This window comes from Oncorhynchus nerka, linkage group LG11 (assembly GCF_034236695.1).
Source record: "Oncorhynchus nerka isolate Pitt River linkage group LG11, Oner_Uvic_2.0, whole genome shotgun sequence".
In the NCBI taxonomy this organism is placed as follows: Eukaryota; Metazoa; Chordata; class Actinopteri; order Salmoniformes; family Salmonidae; genus Oncorhynchus; species Oncorhynchus nerka.
Window position 1 is genome coordinate 21,633,387 of NC_088406.1, and position 21,540 is coordinate 21,654,926.

The 21,540-nt window shown below is 45.1% G+C and overlaps 1 protein-coding gene across 5 annotated transcripts in view; it reads left to right on the forward strand.

Moving 5' to 3' along the window:
- LOC115136601 (von Willebrand factor A domain-containing protein 5A-like) overlaps positions 1-21,467 on the forward strand; it is a 27,283-nt gene extending 5,816 nt beyond the window's left edge. The window contains exons 2-23 of one of the 5 annotated variants that reach the window (XM_029672149.2): positions 4,435-4,485; positions 4,716-4,918; positions 5,573-5,795; positions 6,122-6,297; positions 6,482-6,596; positions 6,793-6,968; positions 7,190-7,278; positions 7,436-7,580; positions 8,662-8,741; positions 9,070-9,184; positions 9,341-9,499; positions 9,716-9,819; positions 10,338-10,555; positions 11,137-11,166; positions 11,351-11,467; positions 11,641-11,691; positions 11,829-11,846; positions 12,221-12,241; positions 19,953-19,994; positions 20,201-20,358; positions 20,634-20,757; positions 21,026-21,467. In XM_029672149.2, the coding sequence (XP_029528009.1) occupies positions 4,443-4,485; positions 4,716-4,918; positions 5,573-5,795; positions 6,122-6,297; positions 6,482-6,596; positions 6,793-6,968; positions 7,190-7,278; positions 7,436-7,580; positions 8,662-8,741; positions 9,070-9,184; positions 9,341-9,499; positions 9,716-9,819; positions 10,338-10,555; positions 11,137-11,166; positions 11,351-11,467; positions 11,641-11,691; positions 11,829-11,846; positions 12,221-12,241; positions 19,953-19,994; positions 20,201-20,358; positions 20,634-20,757; positions 21,026-21,105 (2,487 nt within the window). In that variant the 5' untranslated portion in view covers positions 4,435-4,442 and the 3' untranslated portion in view covers positions 21,106-21,467. The remainder of the gene's footprint in view (positions 1-4,434; positions 4,486-4,715; positions 4,919-5,572; positions 5,796-6,121; positions 6,298-6,481; positions 6,597-6,792; positions 6,969-7,189; positions 7,279-7,435; positions 7,581-8,661; positions 8,742-9,069; positions 9,185-9,340; positions 9,500-9,715; positions 9,820-10,337; positions 10,556-11,136; positions 11,167-11,350; positions 11,468-11,640; positions 11,692-11,828; positions 11,847-12,220; positions 12,242-19,952; positions 19,995-20,200; positions 20,359-20,633; positions 20,758-21,025) is intronic. The other 4 variants (XM_029672150.2, XM_029672153.2, XM_029672151.2 and 1 more) reach the window with 4 other exon arrangements.
- The last annotated feature ends 73 nt before the right edge of the window (positions 21,468-21,540 follow it).

A 21,540-nucleotide genomic window follows, 5' to 3' on the forward strand; every position in this document is an offset into this window, starting at 1 on the left:
TCCCAACCAGTCAGGACTGCCTTTTTATACCATTCTGACCATGTGACCTGGACTGGCTGTGTGGAGCTTTCCCTGGCCATTGACTTCTCTCTGTGATGCCATTCCATCCCTTCCCAACCCAATCCAACAGGAACTAACACTGGCATGCAGACCAAAGCATGAATTGCCTGAATGAATGTACTCCTACCTCCGCTCCCCCATTCTTAAGAACTGGAACTACAGTTTTGATGAATTCAAATATGTTCACTACTCATTTTGGGATCTTATGAGTGTTGAAACATTTGGACAGTGCAGTCTTTGTTTTCTTGTTTATTTATATGGGCTCCGAGTGGTGCAGTTGTCTAAGGCACTGCATCTCAGTGCTAGAGGCGTCACTACGGACCCAGGTTAGATTCCAGGCTGTATCACAACCGGCCGTGATTGGGAGTACCATAGGGCGGCGCACAATTGGCCCAAAGTCATCCGTGTTAGGGTTTGGCTGGGGTAGGCTGTCATTGTAAATAAGAATTTGTTCTTTACTGACTTGCCTAGTTAAGTAAAAATAAACGGTGCAATCTCGATTGCGTCAATTCCTTTGTTTGGAGAGCATATGTCTGGTTTGTCCATAATGTTTAATGTGTGAACGCGCATGCTTGAGCATGCATAGATATACCTGGCCTGTGCACCAAGAATAGGTATGGCCAAATGTTTGGGTTGTTCACGTATGGTAACTCAATGGGGAGGCTGCATTTAAGCCTAGGAGTCTCTACCTGTGCCTTGTATGGTTAGGTTAGGTTTTGCTTGAGAAGAGGCCCTTTTTGTTTTGAATGCTCACATTTTAAAGTCAGAAGTTTGTAAATATAATTGAATTCTACATTTATCATGTCATCACCAGCGCTGTGTAAATAAATCCAATATTCATTTGCACCTCTATCTGCCTGATTACTGCAAAATCTTTGTCCTTATGACTGCTACAAGGTCCCTATTTTACAGCAGGATGCTGTCTATTTAGTCAGGCAATGCCCACATTATTCTGACATTTAGAATGTGGTAATGTTTATTTGTTTCATTTTTTTTCTTCTGTCGGCTATTAAAACGATTAAACATCAAATGTAGGTCTTTGAAAATTACAGTTAAGTGCTTGAAAAGGTCCCAAAGAGGAACAAGAATGTGGTCCTCCTGAGCACTGCACAAAACGGCTGAGATCTGTGATCGTGAGGACATGAAGCCAGCCATCATCCTGGACTACAACCACAACAAATGAGGCGCGGAAAACCTGGACAAGGTAATTGGGACTTAAAGCTGCAGGAGTATGACTGGCCCCTGGTCATCTTCCATAACGTCAATGATGTTACAATGCCTTTGTGATATGGAACAAGATCAACCCTACCTGGATGCCTGATAAGCGGAACAAGAGGAGGGTGTTTCCGGAGCAGATGGGAAAGGCACTTGTAACACCACACATTCAAAGAAGGGAGCGCCTTCCCCGTACAGCAGCCTCTGCAGTGCTTGTGAAAGCTGTTCTGATCCACCTGAGGCTGCAGCTGGGGCGGGCAAGAAGAGGAGATGCCAATTCTGCCCCCCTAAAGAAGGACTGTAAAACAAATACGATGTACTGCACATGTGAGAAATACATCTGCAAAGTCCATGCACACACACTTGCATATTGTCCTACATGTGCTAATTAGAGTTGATTGATTTATGTTCTTCAAGTTTTTGTTTTGTATGTATCTTATTGTATTTGTATTTATTGTTGTTTACACACCTTGTGGGTGGGGGCAATAGTAAAAAAAATGGGAGAAGACTAGTATTTTGTAGTTGAATTACTCATTGTGCAGTATATAAGAATATATCACTATGTTGCCAAAATCGTTTGACTGTTATTGTTTTCCTTCAATAAAATGCATTCAAAACCTCTAACCCTAGGAAGCTCTTTTCCACCTTCTCCTCCCTCCTGAATCCTCCTCCCCCTCCCCCCCTCCTCCCTCTCTGCAGATGACTTCGTCAACCATTTTGAAAAGAAGGTCGATGACATCCGATCCTCGTTTGCTAAGTCAAACGACACCGCTGGTTCTGCTCACACTGCCCTACCCTGTGCTCTGACCTCTTTCTCCCCTCTCTCTCCAGATGAAATCTCGCGTCTTGTGACGGCCGGCCGCCCAACAACCTGCCCGCTTGACCCTATCCCCTCCTCTCTTCTCCAGACCATTTCCGGAGACCTTCTCCCTTACCTCACCTCGCTCATCAACTCATCCCTGACCGCTGGCTACGTCCCTTCCGTCTTCAAGAGAGCGAGAGTTGCACCCCTTCTGAAAAACCTACACTCGATCCCTCCGATGTCAACAACTACAGACCAGTATCCCTTCTTTCTTTTCTCTCCAAAACTCTTGAACGTGCCGTCCTTGGCCAGCTCTCCCGCTATCTCTCTCAGAATGACCTTCTTGATCCAAATCAGTCAGGTTTCAAGACTAGTCATTCAACTGAGACTGCTCTTCTCTGTATCACGGAGGCGCTCCGCACTGCTAAAGCTAACTCTCTCTCCTCTGCTCTCATCCTTCTAGACCTATCGGCTGCCTTCGATACTGTGAACCATCAGATCCTCCTCTCCACCCTCTCCGAGTTGGGCATTTCCGGCGCGGCCCACGCTTGGATTGCGTCCTACCTGACAGGTCGCTCCTACCAGGTGGCGTGGCGAGAATCCGTCTCCACACCACGTGCTCTCACCACTGGTGTCCCCAGGGCTCTGTTCTAGGCCCTCTCCTATTCTCGCTATACACCAAGTCACTTGGCTCTGTCATAACCTCACATGGTCTCTCCTATCATTGCTATGCAGACGACACACAATTAATCTTCTCCTTTCCCCTTCTGATGACCAGGTGGCGAATCGCATCTCTGCATGTCTGGCAGACATATCAGTGTGGATGACGGATCACCACCTCAAGCTGAACCTCGGCAAGACGGAGCTGCTCTTCCTCCCGGGAAGGACTGCCCGTTCCATGATCTCGCCATCACGGTTGACAACTCCATTGTGTCCTCCTCCCAGAGCGCTAAGAACCTTTACGTGATCCTGGACAACACCCTGTCGTTCTCAACTAACATCAAGGCGGTGGCCCGTTCCTGTAGGTTCATGCTCTACAACATCCGCAGAGTACGACCCTGCCTCACACAGGAAGCGGCGCAGGTCCTAATCCAGGCACTTGTCATCTCCCGTCTGGATTACTGCAACTCGCTGTTGGCTGGGCTCCCTGCCTGTGCCATTAAACCCCTACAACTCATCCAGAACGCCGCAGCCCGTCTGGTGTTCAACCTTCCAAGTTCTCTCACGTCACCCCGCTCCTCCGCTCTCTCCACTGGCTTCCAGTTGAAGCTCGCATCCGCTACAAGACCATGGTGCTTGCCTACGGAGCTGTGAGGGGAACGGCACCTCAGTACCTCCAGGCTCTGATCAGGCCCTACACCCAAACAAGGGCACTGCGTTCATCCACCTCTGGCCTGCTCGCCTCCCTACCACTGAGGAAGTACAGTTCCCGCTCAGCCCAGTCAAAACTGTTCGCTGCTCTGGCCCCCCAATGGTGGAACAAACTCCCTCACGACGCCAGGACAGCGGAGTCAATCACCACCTTCCGGAGACACCTGAAACCCCACCTCTTTAAGGAATGCCTAGGATAGGATAAAGTAATCCCTCTCACCCCCTTAAAAGATTTAGATGCACTATTGTAAAGTGGCTGTTCCACTGGATGTCATAAGGTGAATGCACCAATTTGTAAGTCGCTCTGGATAAGAGCGTCTGCTAAATGACTTAAATGTAATGTAAATGTAAAACTACTTTCTGCATATTTCTACTACTTTCTTAGGTAATCTCTTGCTAAAACAGTTATGTTTACACCTATGCTGTACCTTTAGCAATAATAATAAAGCTCTACTTTAGTAAAGAAAACAACTATGACAGATGTGTTGTAATAAAAAGGCTGAATGATTGAACAGCTATTTCCATGTTAACATGTTATGGGATGCATTTTTCTCTATTGTTTTGATGGTAGGCCACTCTGGTAGACCTTCAGTAGGATCAAATGGCCACTGTAGCCTACTTGGCCACGGTTAAAACTGTAACTGAAAGTGGGTCCAGCCTCGGTGTTCACAATTAAACGCGCGCTGGAAGTTACACAATATTTAAAACATGTCCCGTTTGCTTTCAGCAGACTTGAAATTTGCTCCGTGGTAAAAAATGTTTTTAGGGAATATTGTTGGAGAGCCCTGCCAACATGGTTAGATAAACCTCTCAATGACTGTCATCCTACTGTCAGTGGTTTCATTCTGTGGCTGCCTTTATAAAACAATTCATCATAGACACTTGGCATATTACCATTAGCTGTTTACTGTTGTACTGCAATTAACTTTATTCATGTAAGACGCCGGTAAAAGGACAATGATATGACACCTGACTTCTCCATACAGGAGCCAAAATGGAGAACTGCTGTGGATTGGTTACTGTCAAGAATGAACCAGGTACGGTTTGAAAGCAGACATGATTGTTTACTTCCAGTGTCTGTTTCTCTTCCTTTTTATGAAATAAATACTTCAGAACATTTCACCACATTTATATTGTTTTTCACTAAATTAAACATTTACATGAGATGAGCCATGAATTACATTGACTATTTCCAAGTTGTTCCCAAACATTGTCATTGTCAGTTCTCTCTTCCATCTGTTGCTCCATCCATCCCTACCTCTCTCAGTGCCTCTGAAGAGTATTGCTGTGGAAGTGAGTGTGCAGGGGCATGTGGCCACTGTGAGCTCCACTCTGCAGTATGAGAACCAGGAGCAGAGCCCTCTGGAGGCCATCTTTGTTTTCCCTCTGCCGGGAGAGGCTGCTGTCTGCAGGTTCAGCGCAAAGATAGGACAGACTGAGGTGGTGGCTGAGGTTCAGGAGAAACAGAAGGTGAGGAGAGATGACAAGTCAATAATGAGACAAATGCAACTATAGACATTTTTATGAAATTTTCTGAGATCTACAAAAGTATAATTTATTGCAGGACTTGGGTTGATTTCATGTTAATACCAATCAATAATATGTTAGTACAAATGTTGTTACTAGTGTAATTAGAGCGTTACTACACAGTTTAAGAGCAACTCAGTTCCATGGCAACCTAATAATTATCCTCACCTCCACCATGTTATCTGGTGTGTGGTGAGCATTCTGGTACAAAATGGTTGCTGGGTACCACACATTGATGGTGGATGAGATGAGTTTCCCCCTTACTATGTAAAGTGCTTGTGGTACCTCAGTTGGTAGAAAGGCTCTATATAAATCCAATCCATTACTTATTGTTATCACTTTATGGTTAACCAGCAGTCTATGACCTAGGGGCCTTCAAAAGTTATTCAGATGTTTGTTGACAGCTCTCTGCTCTCAGTATTAGACTTTGACCCTGTAACACTGGTTCCCAACCTACTGCTTTGTCAAAGCGACTCTGTCAAACCCCATTGACCTGACTAGTGTCAGTCAGACGGCACCCTCCCCTGGATGTATGCTACTGTAACTATACTGTGTCAGGCTGATGATGCGTCCTTGTGTTCCTCTGTCCCTCCTCAGGCACAGGAGCAGTATGATGATGCATTGAGTTCGGGCCAGCAGGCCTTCCTATTGGAGGAGAGTGATGAGAGCCCGGACGTGTTCAAGCTGAGTGTGGGCAGTCTGCCTCCAGGGGAGAAGGCCTCTGTCAGCCTGGACTATGTGACAGAGCTGGCTGTACAGGCTGACGACGGCCTGAGGCTCTGCCTGCCCGCCGTGCTCAACCCCCGTTACCAACCCCAGGGTAAGAACATGGGGCCCTGTATAGAGACACAAACCACTAATACATCATAGGGCAGTGCAAAACAAAGTAAAAACCTTGTGGGCAGCAGTGTGACTAGGAACCAGTACCTGGTCCCATAGGGCAGTGGTCTTCAGACCTGCTATTCGAGACCCACAGGGGATGGTGCAGGCTGTAGTTACAGTCCCGTTTTAATGAATTAATCAAGGTCTTGGTGAGTTGTTGATGAGATGAAAGGAGTGTTAGTGTTGGGCTGGAACAAAAACATTCTAATCTGTGGGTCTCTCGCCCCTCTCTCTTCCTCTCTCCCTCACCCATCTCTCTCTAAGGGTCAGACAGTGGTAGTGGTGGCAGTGCCCAGGTGTCCTCGGTGCCCGCTGGTTCTGTCCCCTACAGTCTGTCCCTCAGTGCCCATGTGTCGTCCCCTCATCCCATCTGTAGAGTAGAGTCCAACTGTCCCCTGGACCCACTCAACTACCTCAACACAGAGAAAACCCAAGCCACGGTACTGTGTGTGTGTGTTCATATGCATGTGTAAGTGTGTTGCTTTACGTACGTATGAATGTGTACACTGTGTATGTCTGTGTGCTTGCACTCTCACTAGCACCATAAACCATCAGAATCCTTCATAGTTGTTCAATTCCCTCTCTGACTGCTCTGCCTTCATGTGAATGTTGTTCTAACTGCAGGTCAGTCTGGCTGCAGGTCATCAGTTTGACCGGGATGTTGAGCTGTTGTTGTATTACCAAGACACCCATCAGCCTACTGCTATAGTAGAGGCAGCACAGGCTTCTGCCAAGCCAGGTGAGGGGGGTGTACTCTGTTGTAGATTGGTGTATATGAGATCAATGAGTAGTCTAGTCTACTACCGTCATCCATGTTTATAGAGGGACATGGTGAGACTGAAGGAGAGGCGTCCTATAGAAATGGAGAAAACTGTTGGACACATGTCTTTCTCTCCTTCTTTCTCTCGTTCTCTTCTCTCCCCTCACCCCCCCAGGCTCTCTGATGGGTGACCCAGTGGTCATGCTGAGCTTGTACCCAGAGTTCCCCAAGGATGTGATGTCATCTATGACCTCACACGGGGAGTTCCTGTTCGTAGTGGATCGCTCTGGCAGCATGGAATGCCCCATGCACCTTGGGTCTGGGTCACAGGACCGTATTAGCAGTGCCAGGGTATACACACACACACACACACACACACACACACACACACACACACACACACACACAGCAACCCTATTCTAGTGAATGAACAGCTCAATCTGCACAGGATTCACCACAAGGTAGTTTGGAGTTAAATCCAATACACAGTGGTTACTCTGTACTAGTTCTTTAAGACTGTCCTATAAGGTTTATTGAAGAGTAAAGACACTTGTTGGACTTCTCTCTTGCAGGAAACTCTGCTGCTCTTGCTGAAAAGCCTGCCCATGGGCTGCTACTTCAACATCATCGGCTTTGGGTCCAGTTATGAGTCCTTCTTTCCGTGAGTGTTTTCTCCTTCCAACCCCTGTTTCAATCTTGTTTACATCTAATAATTTGCAGCAGGTAGGGGAAGGATTCAAATGTCCATGGCTTGGGTCTATAACATGTTGTGGTAATGACCCTTTGACCTTGTGTGTGTATATCTATCTGGACATCAGTAAGAGTGTGGAGTACAGCCAGAAGACTATGGATGAGGCTCTGCAGAAGGTGAAAGAAATGAGGGCTGACCTGGGAGGTACAGAGATCCTCCAGCCTTTAAAACATATCTACAGTCAGCCCTGTCTCCCTGACCAGCCCAGACAGGTATCTAACACACCTTACATTCCTTACAGTGCCTTAGACCGAGAGGCGCAGCAGTCTAAGGCACTGCATTTCAGTGCTAGAGGCGTCACTACAGACCCTGGTTCGATTCCAGGCTGTATCATTGGCCCATCGTTGTCCAGATTAGCGTTTGGCCGGGTTAGGCCGTCATTGTAAATAAGAATGTGTTCTTATCTGACTTGCCTAGTTAAATACAGATAATAATATACACAAACACTCCCACAGAGAAATGTCTGTACTTTCTGTAACAATGCTTCCATTGTAACAGAACCTCATGCGTTGCTTTACTGTGGGTTATACAATGACAGTCGGGATGATGTTTTTCGTCAGATGTCCAGCCAAAATGATAGTTAAAATGATCTAGATGAAAATAATAAATAGTGTGCAATGTTATCAGGTAACAATAATGTAAATGCCTTTGCTAAATCCTGCCACTGTATCCTCCAACAGACATTTCTTTGGAAGTTTCTGAATGTCCTTTTATCTACTTTAGTTTATGCATACGTGTATAGATGACGCAATGTATAACGACTGTTACCCAAAATATAGATGATGTATTTTTGATGATGCCAAAGGAACCACTGTACCATGTTTGACTAGGTTTGTTTTTTAGTGTCTCAACTATCTGAGTGGTCAACAAAAATCTGTCAGTTATTGTATCATTGTGGAGTGGCATTTGAATATTTGTTTCTAATCATCTCACTCATTGGCCTTCTATATACCTTACACACACACACACACACACACACAGTGATTCATACCGGTTCCTCTTGAAACACCTGAAACTCCTCCCACCTTTCCATGTGTAACATGCAGGATATGAACCCTGGTCTCCCACGGGAGCAACCAATGTCTTAGACCATGAGGGAATTCCCTTCTGGGCTTTGGGCATGTTTAGTTACAGAGTAACACCTTAGCAAACAGTGTATTTTGAGTGTGGTATTACTGGGACACCAAATAGACCTGTGTTTTTGGTTACTAAGGAAACATTCTCAGTATCAGTGCTGCACGTACATTATTTAACGTTGACACATTATCAACATACCCGCTCTGTCCTCCACAGCTCTTCTTGTTCACTGACGGTGAGGTGGAGAACACCAAGGAAGTCCTGGATCTGGTGAAGACGAATGCCGGTTCTCACAGGTGGGCCCACAAGCACTGTTTCCCCTATCATTACCTAGTTGGGGCAGAGATCCCATAGCTAGCTCTGTCACCTCCCACCTGAAAGAATTGGACTAACTGGTTTAATAAGAGTTTGTTACAGAACCCATTGCACCTGTCTGGAAAGTAAAGGTCTAACCACGGGTCTTTTTTACTCAAAAGATGAATTGTAAAACCCAATCTAAAGTAAACCTACCCAACCTGTCTGTGTTTTCAGTCACCCCACGAGGACAAGAAAATGATACAAGTGATATGGATTTTGGTATTTGATAACAACAATAATAGTGATTCCTGGGTGTGTCCCTGTCAGGTGTTTCTCCTTTGGGATCGGGGAGGGGGCCAGCACTGCTCTCATTTCTGGGGTGGCCAAGCAGGCCAGAGGGCACGCACAGTTTATCACAGGACAGGACAGGATGCAGCCCAAAGTAAGAGAGCTTATCAGTGTGTGTACATGTGTAAATTGAGGGCTGTATTGGTTACAAACATTTTCATCACTTTCCTTATTCTCTCTTGTTTTATCTCTTTCCTTTTTTAATGACATTTTTTACCACTCTCCCACCTCCTTAACACTCCTCCCTCAGGTGATGCAGTCTCTCCGGTTTGCCCTGCAGCCAGCTGTGGTGGACATCTCAGTCAGGTGGAATGTCCCAAAGGAGGTGTCTGTCACCCCTCTGTCTCCACCAATCAGAGTGGTCTTCCAGGGTCAAAGGGCACTTCTGTATGCCCAGCTCACTGGGGAGGTAAGGGCTCTGCCTTCTACTGTTATGTGTGTTAATATTATTTAACATGCAGTATGTCAATGTTCAAATGACACTGGTAAGGTCATAACTTATTTGGAAGACAACTATTTTTTGGGTCACGGTCCACGTGTTTCACTCAACCCTGTATTTCCTTGTTTTCTTTCTCTCGTTCTGTCTGTCTCTTTCTCGCTCTCTCTCATTCTCTCCCCTGCTCAGAGCTCGGGGGACACAGAGGGCTCGGTGACAGTGAAGTACAGCCTGGCCAAGCAGCCTGTTGAGAACCAGCTGAGCTTCAGTCTTAAGCCTGCAGAGGACACTGGGTAAAAACAACACTGCAGGCCTTGGTCAGATGCATTTTAAGGGAATGTGCTACTATTTACAGGCAACACTGCTATGATGCTCCATTAACAGAAACTGTGCCAGCACTTCTAATGCATTTCAGCTATGTAGTATGGTTTGATATATATATATATATATAGTACTGTAGGTACCCCCATCTTATCATCGACCCTCATCTCCCCCACTCCACCCTCTTAATCTCTCTATCCCTCCTCTCCCCCACTCCACCATCTTAATCTCTCTATCCCTCCTCTCCCCCACTCCACCATCTTAATCTCTCTATCCCTCCTCTCCCCCACTCCACCATCTTAATCTCTCTATCCCTCCTCTCCCCCACTCCACCCTCTTAATCTCTCTATCCCTCCTCTCCCCCACTCCACCCTCTTAATCTCTCTATCCCTTCTCTCCCCCACTCCACCATCTTAATCTCTATATCCCTCTAACTCTTCTCTCTCTCTCGCTCTTTCCTCTAATTCTTCTCTCTATCCCTCCTCTCCAGAATGACCGTCCACAGGCTGGGTGCTCGAACCCTAATCCAATCCCTGGAGGTGGAAGAGAGGGAGCAGGATGGTGAGAAGGAGGGAGCGAAAGAGAAGGTGATAGAGCTCAGCGTCCAATCAGGAGTGAGCAGTGCCTTTACTGCCTTCATCGCTGTCCACACAGGAGATGGAGAGGCCCTGCAAGGACAGCTGCTACACAGACATGTCCCCACACCAAGTGAGTGAGTGTTTGTGTGACGGGGAGAGTAAGTGCAAGGACAGCTGCTACACAGACATGTCCCCACACCAAGTGAGTGAGTGTTTGTGTGACGGGGAGAGTAAGTGCAAGGACAGCTGCTACACAGACATGTCCCCACACCAAGTGAGTGAGTGTTTGTGTGACGGGGAGAGTAAGTGCAAGGACAGCTGCTACACAGACATGTCCCCACACCAAGTGAGTGAGTGTTTGTGTGACGGGGAGAGTAAGTGCAAGGACGGCTGCTACACAGACATGTCCCCACACCAAGTGAGTGAGTGTTTGTGTGACAGGGAGAGGCCATGCAAGGACAGCTGCTACACAGACATGTCCCCACACCAAGTGAGTGAGTGTTTGTGTGATGGGGAGAGGCTGTGCAAGGAAATTATTTTATGCAGATATGTAAATGGCGCTAAATAAATTGTAACCGCGAGCTGAAGTGTCTCAATCTGTGCCCCCTGCACGTGTAAGACAGAATCCTCATAGTTTAGTCATTAATGAGTTTGGTGCGTGTACCTTCATGTTTGTAACCCAGTGACCTGTGTTTTTCCCTTCTTTCTCAGTGTTGAATCTAAGGGGATGTTCACTGACAGGTTTGTGCTACTTTGCCACGGTTATATTGTTACTGTTGCAGATTCATTTTATTTGAACAAACAATACAAGGTACTTATACAAATTGAATTGACTAATTTATTCTTTAAATTAATACCATTGTTGGTGTGGGTGGAAATCTAACCACTTTATAATTTGTATTGTGGATCTTCATGTTTTGTGCAGATTGTGATTTTAGCAGTAGTGTACTTGAGCGCGATATGAAACTATCTGAACTCGATGACCGAGCTGATCAGCTTCTGTGCTCTGCGTCAGAGTTTGTGGTCGGCACAAAGAGTAAGTGTAAGTTGCATAAAAGAAGCAGTAAGCACCAAGTCTATTTGGTTTAGAAACAAATTTGCATGATTTGAGGATATTACCATATTTCAATTATGCATAAGTATCCGTTTATGAGTTTATAATAAACATACTAATTCTAGACCCTGTTAATACAATCACTGTTCATTTGTATTAAGGTATGTCTGCTAAAAAGAAGGCCGAAGGTTCGCTCGCCTCTAGGGTGACGGGTACGTTTAAACTACACTTGTTTAGTTTTAAAAAATAAATACATTTTAATTTGTGATTTTCGTTGAATGATTGAGGAAGTTACTAATACTGCTCTTCGTCCTTTACCTCCTGGTATCTTGTGTCCTGGTGCAAATAGGATTCTTCTCTAAACAACGTATGTAATTTGCTAATTTTTTCATATTCTATTTTGACTGTATTATTCCCAGCACAAATATTTTACCGCGATAATTAGGGTCAGGGTTCCAGTTAGGGTCAGGGTGACCCAGTTAGGGTCAGGGTGACCCAGTTAGCCACTGGCGATTATAATGGAGGGGTTGAGGTATTAGAAAACAGTATGTAACCGTTTCGATCATTTGTTGTCCCATCAAACTTTGCCCATTCTGAAGGGAAGCCATTAGTGCCTGGAGATTTGTTTAGTTTTAAAAAATAAATGCATTTTAATTTGTGTGATGCGCGTTGAATGATTGAGGAAGTTACTAATACTGCTCTTCGTCCTTTATCTCCTGGTTTCTTGTGTCCTGGTGCAAGTTGGATTCTTCTCTAAACAAGGTTTGTAATTTGCAAACTTTTTTTTATTTTGACTATTATTCACAGCACAAATATTTTACCGTGATGATTAGGGTCAGGGTGACCCAGTTAGCCACTGGCGATATAATGGAGCGGTTGAGGTATTAGGTTCCAGTAAATCAAATCAAATTGTATTTGTCACATACACATGGTTAGCAGATGTTAATGCGAGTGTAGCGAAATGCTTGTGCTTCTAGTTCCGACCATGCAGTAATATCTAACAAGTCATCTAACAATTTCACAACAACTACCTCATACACAAGTGTAAAGGAATGAATAAGAATATGTACATAAATTAATGAGTGATGGCCGAACGGCATAGGCAAGATGCAGTAGATGGTATAGAGTACAGTATATACATATGAGAAGAGTAATGTAGGCTATGTAAACATTATATAAAGTGGCATTGTTTAAAGTGGCTAGTGATACATTTATTACCTCAATTTTTCCATTATTAAAGTGGCTAGAGTTGAGTCAGTGTATTGGCAGCAGCCACTCAATGTTAGTGATGGCTGTTAAACAGTCTGATGGCCTTGAGATAGAAGCTGCTTTTCAGTCTCTCGGTCCCCACTTTGATGCACCTGTACTGACCTCGCCTTCTGGATGATAGCGGGGTGAACAGGAAGTGGCTTGGGTGGTTGTTGTCCTTGATGATCTTTTTGGCCTTCCTGTGACATCGGGTGGTGTAGGTGTCCTGGAAGGCAGGCAGTTTGCCCCCGGTGATGTGTTGTGCAGACCTCACTACCCTCTGGAGAGCCTTACGGTTATGGGCGGAGCAGCTGCCGTACCTGGCGGTGATACTCTCGATTGTGCATCTGTAAAAGTTTGAGTGTTTTTGGTGACAAGCCGAATTTCTTCAGCCTCTTGAGGTTGAAGAGCTGCTGCTGCGCCTTCTTCACCATGCTGTCTGTGTGGGTGGACCATTTCAGTTTGTCCGTGTTGTGTACGCCGAGGAACTTAAAACTTTCCACCCTCTCCACTACTGTCCCGTCAATGTGTATAGGGGGGTGCTCCCTCTGCTGTTTCCTGAAGTCCACAATCATCTCTTTTGTTTTGTTGACATTAAGTGTGAGGTTATTTTCCTGACACCACACTCCGAGGGCCCTCACCTCCTCCCTTTAGGCCGTCTCGTCGTTGTTGGTAATCAAGCCTACCACTGTAGTGTCGTCTGCAAATGTGATGATTGAATTGGAGGCGTGGATGGCCACGCAGTCGTGGGTGAACAGGGAGTACAGGAGATGGCTGAGAACGCACCCTTGTGGGGCCCCAGTGTTGAGGATCAGCGGGGTGGAGATGTTGTTACCTACCCTCACCACCTGGGGGGGGTGGCCCGTCAGGAAGTCCAGGACCCAGGGCGGGGTCGAGACCCAGGGTCTCGAGCTTAATGACCAGTTTGGAGGGTACTATGGTGTTAAATGCTGAGCTGTAATCAATGAACAGCATTCTTATATAGGTATTCCTCTTGTCCAGATGGGTTAGGGCAGTGTGCAGTGTGATTGTGATTGCGTCGTCTGTGGACCTATTGGGGCGGTAAGCAAATTGGAGTGGGTCTAGGGTGTCAGGTAGGGTGAAGGTGATATGGTCCTTGACTAGTCACTCAAAGCACTTCATGATGACGGAAGTGAGTGCTATGGGGTGATAGTCATTTAGCTCAGTTACCTTAGCTTTCTTTGGAACAGGAACAATGGTGGCCCTCTTGAAGCATGTGGGAACAGCATACTGGAATAAGGATTGATTGAATGTGTCTGTAAACACACCAGCCAGCTCGTCTGCGCATGCTCTGAGGACGCGGCCAGGGATGCCGTCTGGGCCTGCAGCCTTGCGAGGGTTAACACATTTAAATGTTTTACTAACGTCGGCTGCAGTGAAGGAGAGCCCGCAGGTTTTGGTAGCGGGCCATGTCGTGCTTCTACACCTGCATTGCTTGCTGTTTGGGGTTTTAGGCTGGGTTTCTGTACAGCACTTTGAGATATCAGCTGATGTACGAAGGGCTATATAAATACATTTGATTTGATTTGGTCAGTGGCACTGTATTGTCCTCAAAGTAAGCAAAGAAGTTGTTTAGTCTGTCTGGGAGCAAGACATTGTGGTCCGTGACTGGGCTGGTTTTCTTTTTGTAATCCGTGATTGACTGTAGACCCTGCCACATACCTCTCGTGTCTGAGCCTTTGAATTGCGACCCCACTTTGTCTCTATACTTACGTTTAGCTTGTTTGATTGCCTTGCGGAGGGAATAGCTACACTGTTTGTATTCGGTCATGTTTCCGGTCACCTTGCCCTGATTCAAAGCAGTGGTTTGCGCTTTCAGTTTTGCGCGAATGCTTCCATCAATCCACGGTTTCTGGTTGGGGAATGTTTTAATAATATGTAACTGTTTCGATAATTTGTTGTCCCATCAAATTTAGCCCATTCTGAAGGAAAGCCATTAGTGCCTGGAGATTTGTTTGCTTAGTGCCTGGAGATATTGCATTATTCATTTCTGAAGTGGTTATTTCTGAAGTAAGTCTATCATGTTGCTCTGTCCCAATTGAGGGGGGATGAAGTACGTTTAAAAAAATGCTCTTTCTCTGGTTGCTTGTACAGATTTGTATAGTATGACTCAAATGCATTCTGTATTTCATCCAATTTGCATGTAATCTTTGTTTTAGGGTCTTTTATTTTGAAAATGTTATTTTGTGCTTGTTTTTTTTCTGTCTCCATCATTCAGCATGCTTGTATTAAGCCTCTATACCATATTTATTGGTTTGCGATCAAGGAGTTGAGTTAGGCAAACACCCTTAAGTCGCTCTGACCGACCCTACAATCCTTAAGCTTGTGCCTTTCTGTACTGCATATAAAAAAGTAGTCTAAATTGGAGTATTCAGTGTGGCGGGCTGAGTAAAAACCATATTCCCTATCTGACATATGGATGTCACGCCATACATGAAGGAGTGCTAAATCCTGTAATATCCTATTGATCTTTTTAGCAACCAGGTTCATTTTCCTATTTTGATTTGTGCTGTCCTATTTTGAGTTTAAAATCCATATTAAAATTCCCTCCACAGATAAGAGTGCCAGAGTTTCTGTGGCAATTACTGTAATTTCTGGACTACTAAGCACACCTGGATATAAGCCGCACCCACTGAATAAAAAATAAAAAAAAGTATTTTGTACATAAATAAGCCGCACGTGTCTATAAGCTGCAGGTGCCTACCGGTACATTGAAACAAATTAACTTTACACAGCCTTTAAACGAAACACAGCTTGTTACAAAAATTAATAGGCTCCGCTATCTTTGCATCAGTGAATTTGCGGAAGTTTGAAACTTTTTCCTCGTAGTTGGGAGGGAGCTGCTGACACAGACTCGTCTGTACCCTGATGGACAGGCCTTTACGTCTCATAAATCTTAGACACCATGATGGTCCACCTATAAAATCCTCAAACTTCATTGCGGTGGTGATCGTTTTGGCTTTCAGTCGGATCTGCACAGTTGAAACACCTCAGCCGTCTGCTCTCTGTGTGTTGACCCAGTCTTCAAGCTCATTTTCTAGTTCGGGCCATCTGCTTTTCTTCAATCTGAAAGCTTTTGTTGTCTTTTTGCACTGAGTCAGTTCCTCACGCTGCTGTTTCCAACGTCTTATCATCGACTCATTAAGGCCAAGCTCCCGTGCAGCAGCTCTATTTCCTTTTCCAACAGCCAGATCGATCGCCTTCAACTTGAAAGCTGCATCATATGCATTTCTCTGTGTCTTTGCCATGATGAGGGTGACAAAATGACTACCGTAATCAGAATGATGGGAAGTTTGAGCGTGCTCGATTTACGTCACATTATGTGACTGTGCTCAGTTTTTTGGCGGCATGAATCTTGTGAAAGCGGGAAAAATCCATAAATTAGCCGCGTCATTATATAAGCCGCAGGGTTCAAAGCGTGGGAAAAAAGTAGCGGCTTATAGTCCGGAAATTACGGTAAATCAAACACCTTCCTGTACAAGACCATGTCACTCTCCAGAGACACGTATGCATTAAATAATGTAAATTCCTTGTTATCCAGTTTACATTTAACAAATATAAATCTACCCTTTTACGTCTGATATAAACTCAAAGTTAACTGAATTTGGGATCAAGATTCCAATTCCCCTTCTACCAATGTTATAAGAAGAAAAAAAGGTATTCCTATATGCCATTTTCTTGAGTTCTCGTGTTCAGGAGGGGATAAGGAAGTTTCCCGCCAGAATAGTATGTCAACTCTCCCGTTTCTTCTTTGCTATTACCTTACTTCTCTTGATGGCACTCCCCAGTCCGTTTGAGACTGATGACCTTACTTCTCTTGATGGCACTCCCCAGTCCGTTTGAGACTGATGACCTTACTTCTCTTGATGGCACTCCCCAGTCCGTTTGAGACTGATGACCTTACTTCTCTTGATGGCACTCCCCAGTCCGTTTGAGACTGATGACCTTACTTCTCTTGATGGCACTCCCCAGTCCGTTTGAGACTGATGACCTTACTTCTCTTGATGGCACTCCCCAGTCCGTTTGAGACTGATGACCTTAAATTCTCGATGACTCATCGATATAAACCACAGAACCTGTGCAGCATAACAGCCTGCTTAATATGAACCTAAAAATGAACTCTAAAACAAGAACAATAAAAAGGTAAACCAAAGTGGGAAAATAGTTTGTTATTTGGACTCCCGTGTCAGTGGACTGTCTCTTGCCTCTGGAATTTGAAAGGCCCCTCACTCAAATATCAAAATCAGTGACACACCTGTTGGAACCAAAAATAAAAAGGGCACCCTTTTCGTCACTTAAACACATTGGTTAATTACAAGAGAAAAAAAATAAAGGGAACACTTAAACAACACAATGTAACTCCAAGTCAATCACACTTCTGTGAAATCAAACTGTCCACTTAGGAAGCAATACTGATTGACAATAAATTTCACATGCTGTTGTGCAAATGGAATAGACAACAGGTGGAAATTATAGGCAATTAGCAAGACACCCCCAATAAAGGAGTGGTTCTGCAGGTGATAACCACAGACCACTTCTCAGTTCCTATGCTTCCTGGCTGATGTTTTGGTCACTTGAATGCTGGTGGTGCTTTCACTCTAGTGGTAGCATGAGACGGAGTCTACAACCCACACAAGTGGCTCAGATAGTGTAGCTCATCCAGGATGGAACATCAATGCGAGCTGTGGCAAGGTTTGCTGTGTCTCAGCGTATTGTCCAGAGCATAGAGGCGCTACCAGGAGACAGGCCAGTACATCAGGAGACGTGGAGGAGGCCGTAGGAGGGCAACAACCCAGCAGCAGGACCGCTACCTCCACCTTTGTGCAAGGAGGAGCAGGAGGAGCACTGCCAGAGCCCTGCAAAATGACCTCCAGCAGGCCACAAATGTGCATGTGTCTGCTCAAACGGTCAGAAACCGACTCCATGACGGAGGTATGAGGGCCCGTTTGACATTTGCCAGAGAACACCAAGATTGGCAAATTCGCCACTGGCGCCCTGTGCTCTTCACAGATGAAAGCAGGTTCACACTGAGCACGTGACAGACGTGACAGAGTCTGGAGACGCCGTGGAGAACGTTCTGCTGCCTGCAACAACCTCCAGCATGAGCGGTTTGGCGGTGGGTCAGTCATGGTGTGGGGTGGCATTTCTTTGGGGGGCCGCACAGCCCTCCATGTGCTCGCCAGAGGTAGCCTGACTGCCATTAGGTACCGAGATGAGATCCTCAGACCCCTTGTGAGACTCAATTTTGGTGCGGTTGGCCCTGGGTTCCTCCTAATGCAAGACAATGCTAGACCTCATGTGGCTGGAGTGTGTCAGCAGTTCCTGCAAGAGGAAGGCATTGATGCTATGGACTGGCCCGCCCGTTCCCCAGACCTGAATCCAATTGAGCACATCTGGGACATCATGTCTCGCTCCATCCACCAACGCCACGTTGCACCACAGACTGTCCAGGAGTTGGCAGATGCTTTAGTCCAGGTCTGGGAGGAGATCCATCAGGAGACCATCCGCCACCTCATCGGGAGCATGCCCAGGCGTTGTAGGGAGGTCATACAGGCACGTGGAGGCCACACACACTACTGAGCCTCATTTTGACTCGTTTTAAGGACATTACATCAAAGTTGGATCAGTCTGTAGGGTGGTTTTCCACTTTAATTTTGAGTGTGACTCCAAATCCAGACCTCCATGGGTTGATAAATTTGATTTCCATTGATAATCTTTGTCTGATTTTGTTGTCAGCACATTCAACTATGTAAAGAATATTTCATTCATTCAGATCTAGGATGTGTTATTTTAGTGTTCCCTTTATTTTTTTGAGCAGTGTATATAGGTCATACGTGCATATCATGAATCCTCCCCATGATATGCTTTTCTGCCACCCTGTTGTCGCTGTGTCATTCATTGTTAGCTAATAGATATGTTATTAAGTTGACCAGACATAATGTGTCCATAAAGGCACATACTTTTGGCTACTCGCCCTTGCTCAGTAGTGGGGAAAAATAGGGGAGACATTTACCTATTGTCAACCGTAACAACCCAATATGTATAACAGCTAGCGGTAACTATTAAGTCTGTTAAATCTAATTCAGTGTTTTGCATCTTCTCACTGGAAATGCCTGAGTCTCTGTCGAATGTGAGCGTCCTCTTGCCGAGGTGACTTGCTTGAGTCTTTCCGCCGGTGAAGACTACTTTCTCCTGGTGGTATACTTCACTGAGATGCCCCACGACTTCAGGTCCTCCACCGCCTCGTCTGCATTGCTCGTATGTAACCGGGCCATTACATTTTTGCCGGGAATGGTGTTTAAAAGTGAATCCCTTTGTCTTTTAGTGCCTTCTTGATAGGGGTGTAATTCCTTACTTCCTTTTCAGTATTTCTCCCGTGTAGTCATGATCAAAGAACACTCGTTGGCCTTGGAAGTTAACAGGCTTTTTCCAGGCTGCGCGGGAAAAAAACGATGGGTTTTGGTGGGACACAGCTAGGGGGTTTTTGAGGCCAGAACTCTGTGTGCTCGGTGTGCTCTCTCGAGTCCCAGGTCTGTGTCATTAAGCATTTATTTGAATAGACCCTCCACGAAGGTGGGCATCGAGTCTTTTTCTGTGCCCTCTGCCACGGAATAAAGTTATTATGAAGTGAAAAACTGTCTGTCACTTTTGTAGTGCATGATGGCTTTTCAAAGACTGTACAAGTGCACCCTTGACTGCAGTGTTATATGTGTCTGTTTCCCAAATGTGCTGATCTGCATCCCACATTTTTGTAGATACGCTGTGAAGTTATTTGTTTTCTTTGAGTTTGTGGTTAATGTCCATGTTGAACTCCTTTAGTTATTTTTGTACATCTTCTCGAAGTTCCTCTTGAAAGCCTGTGAGCGCATTGCGCAAATCCTCCTTTATCACCTCATGAAATTAGGATACTTTTGCTGCTGCTAGCTTATTTGCGCTAGCATGAGCCATCTCTGTTTAGACTACGATTTTAGCTTCTCCTGTCTTGTTACAAACTATTGTTGTAGCTCCACAACCTTTTCCTACTTTCTTCTTTTCCATTTTAAAGTAAGTTACTATAATGCTCAGAGTAAATACTTGAATTTAGGGGGGAGGGGGGGACAACCGATTATTTTAGATAGAAGTAAACTGTGATTAGATTATTTAGTTAATCAATTATTGATAGACTTGTGTTAATGGGAATATTCAACGAATATACGTTTTTCAGGTGCTCGTGAAGTATTAGAATGTGACGAAGACTGTGATGAAGGTAATTTGGGACAGGTGTTAATGTCTGTTTTAACCTAATTCCAAATACCTGCAAATTGTTACTGTGTTTGATGCTCCCTACGTTACTTTTTATTGTGACACAGCAAAAGGATTTAACTGCAACGGTTAGGATTAGAGTTCGGGTTGAGGTATTAATGTACATTAAGGAAGCATTTTGATTTCAATTATGTTGTCCAATCCCATTAGACTTTGACTCTCCAGCCCCAACCTCTAAGCCTGTGAGGGACCCTCTCCTCCAGCTGATCTCCCTTCAGAAGGCCTCTGGTTCCTGGGTCCTAGAGGCAGCATTGGCTGAGGTGCTGGTGAAGACAGAGGAGGAGGTGTCCAAGCCAAAGCCTGAACAGGTAGGTCCACAGAATTAAACTGATACGGCGTTTCGACAGGCAGCAGGATGAACCGAAAATAGATGAGCATGCTGCAAGATGATACACTTTCACAGAGTGTCTGCGCGTGTGCTCTACAGAAAGACCATCAGATCTGGACAAAGGCATGATGACCATTGAACTGAATCTCATGTCTCAGTGTCCTTATCTTCTGCCTCTTTCCTCTCTCTTTCTCATGATCTTTCTCTATCCCTTACTCTCTCTGTCTCTCATCTGTCTGTCTCTCCCTATCTAAGGTGGACCAGGAGGTGTGGGCCACGGTTCTAGCCCTGGTATGGCTCTATGGTTTCAAGATGGAGACTCAGGAGGAGTGGCAGTTTCTGGCCATGAAGGCAGTATCATGGATCCAGGCTCAGAAAGGTAGCTATAGCTTACACTCGTAGTCCTGGCAACTCTTGTCCTTCTGCCCTGATTTGAAATAAATTGTTCAGGTGAAAGCAATTTTCTAGTAGAGATCCACCATATTACTTAAATGGCAAATATATTTGTATTTTGAATATAATCATTCACAATACAATGTTGGTGGTATTTTGTCTTCAAACAAGTGTTAAAGATACATTTTGCCCATCCTTGCCACCATGATGCCACAGTATAATGATGCCTGTCCTGGTGATGTTGTGTGTTTCAGTGGCCAGTGTGTCTGAGTGTGTCCAGGCTGGAAACACCCTTCTGGGTTGCCAAGTGCAGAAAGACACCCTGGGACTCTGACATGTTCACTCTCCCAGTCCTCAATCTGTCCCCCATACGCCTGCTACTCTACCTGGGGTGAGATGTATACACACAACCCTGCCTGCTCCTAGTCCCCTACTCCAAGCAAACTGGTGGAGCTAGCAACTGTATCTGCCTAAACAATTTTATTGAAATAACGTGGAAACAACATTCTATGTATATTGTATGTATCCATTATCCATGTATATGGGGCCAAATGCATGCAGGAAGGAGTTGTGGATAATATGCAAAGCTGAGTGCCTATCCCAGTGCCTTTACTGTGTGATCATGTAACACTGTGTCTCTGTATTCATGTAATTCCTCATATATGACTGCACTTGATTAAAATCTATCACAATCTACATCTTAATTGGTCATTGTATCTATTTTCTTAATGACTTCACTCTGTTCCTTCTACATGGAACCTAGAATAGG